Source organism: Malurus melanocephalus, unplaced genomic scaffold (assembly GCF_030028575.1).
Source record: "Malurus melanocephalus ecotype Western Australia unplaced genomic scaffold, MMel_1.1 scaffold_86, whole genome shotgun sequence".
Taxonomy (NCBI): domain Eukaryota; kingdom Metazoa; phylum Chordata; class Aves; order Passeriformes; family Maluridae; genus Malurus; species Malurus melanocephalus.
This window is the reverse complement of record NW_026623318.1, coordinates 1,449,331-1,454,601: the sequence shown is the minus strand read 5'-3', so window position 1 is coordinate 1,454,601 and position 5,271 is coordinate 1,449,331. Positions and strand designations below refer to the sequence as shown.

At 68.2% G+C, this 5,271-nt stretch overlaps 1 protein-coding gene across 1 annotated transcript in view; it reads left to right on the top strand.

Moving 5' to 3' along the window:
* Positions 1–5,271, top strand: part of KCNH2 (potassium voltage-gated channel subfamily H member 2) — a 23,632-nt gene that overhangs the window by 3,859 nt on the left and 14,502 nt on the right. Inside the window, exons 3-5 of the mRNA XM_057367891.1 lie at positions 1,130–1,294; positions 1,600–2,067; positions 2,649–2,863. Of these exons, the coding sequence (XP_057223874.1) occupies positions 1,130–1,294; positions 1,600–2,067; positions 2,649–2,863 (848 nt within the window). The remainder of the gene's footprint in view (positions 1–1,129; positions 1,295–1,599; positions 2,068–2,648; positions 2,864–5,271) is intronic.

Below are 5,271 nucleotides of genomic sequence, written 5' to 3'. Positions count from 1 at the left end.
GGGTTCCGGTGCCGCCCCCTGGCGGCCACAGGAGCGATGCGGGCGGAGGGGTGCGGGGGCGATGGGGGGCGCAGCTTCGGAGGTGAGGGGTGCGCTTAGGGTGAGGGCGGCGCGTCCCTCTGCGATGCGGCGTGCACCACTGCCGCTGGGGTCCCCCCGTCGTTCCCGCCCCGGGGGTCCCCCCGTCGCCCCYGCCCCGGGACCAGCCCCCGTCAGGCAGCTGGACCCGGGGGGGGGCCGGAGCTCCCGGGCTCGGGGGGCTCGAGATTCCCGCGGGGCGGATGAAGCCGGCAGCGGTGGCCACGTGTCGGTGTCACTAATCCCCTCGCGGCAGTGGCTCGGCGAGGTCCCCGCGGTGTCCCGGGGCCACCCTGTTCCACGCCGTGCTGGCCCCCAGCCCGCGGCCCCGCGTGCGGCAGGGAATCCCCCCGCCGCGGGCACGGGAACAGGGACAGTGCCAGCTGGCATCCGCCGTGCCAGGCTGCTGGGCCCAGCGCCAGCTAGGGGCCACCCTGAGGGGGTGATTCGATGCTTTGGCGTCACCCTCGTGTGCCCTCCCGGGGTCCCCCGAGAGTGAGGGGCTCCTGAGGGGGAGCAGGATGCCCCCCCCGTCCCCATCCCCATCCCCCAGAGGTTGCCCCAGGCTGCCCTTAACCACCCCCTGACCCCCCCAGCTGTGGCACCGGATTAACGCCGCAGCTGTTAACGAGTTCTGAGCGGCTTAACCCAGCCCGGCACCCCCAGAGCTTCTCGCGGCCCCCCTGGCCCCGCTGCCCACGCATAGACCTGCCTGCGTTGTTTGGAGGGGGAAAAGSACATCCCCACCCTCCYGTGCCTCAGTTTCCCCCTGTGGTGCAGCTGCAGTGGGGCTGTGCCTGGTGGAGTCAGTGCTGGGGGGGCAGATAGGGGTGATCCCTGGAGCGGGGAGAAGGAGGGAAGGTTCATTGAGCAGGAATGGGGGCGAGGAGGGGATGCTCCCCAGGAAGGGGTGCCCAGCCAGGAGCGGGGGAGGAGGAAGTGCCCATCAGGGACAGGGGCAGTGTCCCCCAGGATATTTGGGGCCAGGCAGGGGTGCCCCCCTGGGTGGGGGTGCCATCCCCCAACATCACTGACCCTCTCCTTCCTGCAGGCAGCTCTTTCCCGTGCCTGGTGGACGTGGTGCCGGTGAAGAACGAGGATGGCGCYGTCATCATGTTCATYCTCAACTTTGAGGCCGTGAGGGAGCCYGAGCCCGGGGAGGCCCCGACCCCCAGCACCAACCACTGGGTCACCCCAGCCCCCTGGGGCCCTGCAGGTACGGAGGGACAGTGACGCTGAGTCACCCCCTCCCTCTGAGTTCCTGCAGGGAAAATGGGGTCAGCACCATTGTACTTGGGGTCACCCCGTGTCCTGCTGACCCTGTGTCCCAGGTGTTGCTGTAGGGCACGTGGGGAGGGTGGGCAGCACTGTGGGGGTTGTGAGCCAAACCCTGCCCCTGTGCCCAACCCTGACTTCCAGGGCACAGCTGATCCCTGTGGCTGAAGCAGTACCGTGGTGGGGGTTTGGAGTTGGATCCTGACCCCATGCCCAGCCCTGACCCTGATCCTGTCCTTCCCCCAGGACGCAGCCGGTCCCTGCGGCTGAAGCTGCTGGCGCTCACGGGCAGCCGCCAGTCGCTGCCCCCGGAGCCGCCGGAGCCCCCAGACGTGGTGGTCGTGGACCCTGGGGTCATGGACCCGCTGGCCATGGACCTGGCTCTGCCTGGCGGCGACTCAGGCCCTGAGGACGCCTCATCCTCGCTGGAACCTGGTGCTGGGGACCATCCGGAGGACGAGGCGGCGCTGATGGGCGATGCTGAGCTGCCAGTGACACAGTCGTCCCCGCGGGCTGAGCGCCTGGCTCTGGCCTTTGCCAACCACAGCCTGGCCCGGAGCCGGTCCCGGGAGCGCCGGTCCCGGGAGAGCCTCCGCAGCTTGCGCCGGGCGTCGTCTGTTGATGACATTGAGGCTATGAAGGGTGATGCGGACAAGCGCTGCCACAGCCGCCATGCCAGCGCCAGCGCCGGCCTGCACCGCGGCTCCAGCACCGGTACGGCCATGCTGGCACAGGGGACAGTCATTGGCGCTGGGGACACTGGGGCAGCCACAGTCAGAGACCCCCCACCCCACCTCCCCACAGACCCTACAGCAGCGCCTGGGGCTGGCAGAGGCTGGGGACTCCCCCCTGTCAGCACTGAGACCCTCCCAGCCCATCCTGCAGCCCACCCTGTGTCCCCATCCCCTCAGCCACACTGAACCACGGTAGGAAATCACCCTGGGAATCCCCTTGGGAATCACCTGGTTGGCTCCAGAGCTGGTTAAGYGCATTACGATAAGGGACAATCATTATAATGATATTAAAGGTAACTGAGAGCAGCTCTGCGGCTCCCGGGGGGGGGGCCTGTGGCACACGGCTGGCGCTCTGTCCCCCTGCCCTGGGGCTCCCCTTTCCCTTTACCTGCTGTGGGACCCCAGCCCTGGGAGCTGTGGGATCACCCCATGGACCGTGGGACTCCTGCCTGAGGAACCTCGGGAAGCTGTGGGACCCGCCCCCAGGAATCCAGGACCCTTGTGCCCCGGTGACAGTCCTCCCCTGCTGTGGGATGTCCTGGTGACGGTGTGTCCCCTCAGGTGCGGTGGCTGCCGTGCGCAGCGCGCTGCTCAACTCCACATCGGACTCGGACCTGGCGCGGTTCCGGGCCATTGGCCGCATCCCCCAGATCACCCTCAACTTCATGGACCTGCAGCCGGGAGGGCTCCTGGCCCCGCCCCCCGCCCCCCSCCCAATCATCGCCCCCACCAAACTGCGCGATCGCACCCACAACGTCACTGAGAAGGTCACACAGGTGAGACCCCACTGGGGGGACGGGGCAATGGGTCACATCGGTGGGACTCTGTGGGGGCAGAGGGCCCAGGGGTTGGACAATGCTGAGGTGACCAGGTGACGCCCTAGATGATTGGGAATGCCAGAGGTGGCCACGTGGTGACAGAAGTGATTGGACAACTCTCTGGTTGTGGCCAGGTGGCCAACAGTGGCCAGGTGATGCCAGAGGTGGCCAGGTGATGCCAGAGGTGGCATGTGGTGTAGAGATGGCTGGGTTGTACCAAGGTGTCCGCACAATTTCAGACACGGACGGGCAGTTATGACGTGGCCAGGCTGTGTCAAGATGGCCACACAGTGACAAAGTGTCTGAGCAGTGACAAGATGTCCAGGCAGTGCTGGAGGGGATGTACTGTGCTGAAGGTGGCCAGATGGTGCCAAAGTAACCAAGTGGTGCCAGTACTGTCTGGGTGCTGCCAAAGTGACTGGGTGCTGATGGAGGTGGCCGGGCGATGCCAAGGTGGCTCAGTGGTGCTGGAGACATGGCTAGAGCCCAGGGGATGCTCCAGCAAGAGCTGGAGTGCACTGGGAGGTGCCAGAGCTTACTGGGAGGAGATGGTGGGAGCACAGTTGGATCCCCTTGGCAGGCTAGAGGGGCCAAAGTGGTGGGGCAGGGGCCACTGTACCTGCCCTCTGGGACCAGGACCCTCAGGGACACCAGCGGGGGGCTTAGTGACGGTGTTCTGGTGCCGTGGGTGCCGTGGCCGGGGGCAGTCGGGTCCGGGACAGTCCCCGGGAGGCTCCCAGTGGGGCACAAGGGGCAGACCCCCCTCCCCCGGTGCCGTGATACTCCTCACCCCGGTGCCGTGCCTGCGGGGTGCCGGGCACTGGCGGCGGCGCTAATCCGCGGCCCGTTGTGTAACCGCCATCTGCCGCGGGAGCAGGAGGCACCGCTTAATTACACCGTGATTGCCCCCCCGCTAATGAGACGGGGGGTCGGGGGCTCCGGGCGTCCCCGGGGGGCTGCGCGGGATGGGGACCCTCTGCGTGTCCCGCCCCGCGGTGTCCCCAAGCCTCCCGCGCAGCCCCAACCGGGGCTGTCCCCGGGGGGATGGAGCAGCCCTGCTGCATCTGCCCGAGCCCCTCGGGATCCCCCGGCCCCGCACCTGCCTGCACACGCGAGGGGGGCCCCGTGGGGGATCCTTGTTCCTACCTGGAGCTCCGGGCCCTGCTGCCGGGGCTCCGGGTGCTGATGGTGGAGCAGCCACGTGGCCCTCGGTGGGGTGGGGGGACTCTTCTGTGGGGTGGGACCCCCCCTCACTCTGCATTTCCGACCCTCCAGCCCCTCACGAAACCTCTCGATTGCCTCGGCCGTGATTAATTGCACCGCCAGGGTGATGCTGTGGTCTCTACTGCCCCCGCCATTGCCACSGGGGGACATGAGGGGACAAGGAGGAGCACAGCCGGGGGTCCCAGCGCTGGTGAGGGAGTCTCAGGGTGCCCTGGCCGTGCAGTTGGGCAGAGCTGAGGACATGCACGAAGAGAATGTGGGAACTGGGGGTGTGTGGGTGTCCCCAGATCAGGCATGGCACCCCTGGGTCKGTGGCACGGGGGGACAGGGTGTCCCTGCAGTGGCACCGTGATTCACTCGCGGGGCCAGAGCCAAGCACCCGTCAAGGTCTCTGTCCCCTGGATGACASTGACAGGGTCTGTCATGGCTGAGGTGGCCATAGCATCCCCATGGCTCGAGGGACCCTCAGGGACCCCTGGCCTGCTTTGGCGGGGATCCCTGGGTGGGGCAGGGTAGGTCTGGGGACCCCAGTCCCTCTCAGGGTATGTGGGACCCAGTGATGCCACCAGGCAGGGAGTKTCACTGGGGCATCACTGGCTGTTTGTGGCGGGTTGGGGACACCCGGGACCCTTTGTTGCCGGGCCCTTGCTGCCGAACCAGGCCCTGCTGGCACCAGCCGGGTGGGCGCGGGCGCTGCCCCCCAGGTGTCCCCCCTCGCTGGGGCCGGCGGTGCCTGCTGGGGAGGGGGAAGGGAGGTGCAGCCGTGGGGCACTGCCAGGGCTGGGCAGTGGCCAGGGACACCAGGGACGTGGGGACACCGGGAACCGTGAATCAGCTGGGGCTGCCAGGGCCAGCTCACCGCTACCGTCACGGTCCCTGTCCCCGTCACTGTCCGTGTCCCCTCCATCACTGTCCCCATCCCCGTCACCATCCCCGTCCCCATCCCGCTGCTGACAGGGCTGTGTGAGTCACACCTTGGGGATCCCTTGTGGGGCGTGGGGGGCTGCAGGTGCCAGCTGGCAGCGGGGAAGGGGTGGCAGTGGAGCAGGCAGGGGAGACATCGGTTCCGCGGATCCCGGTGCCGCCCCTCGCCCCCTCCTCGCCCCGGTGTCCCCGTGGGACCGTTCCCGGGCGCTCCCGGT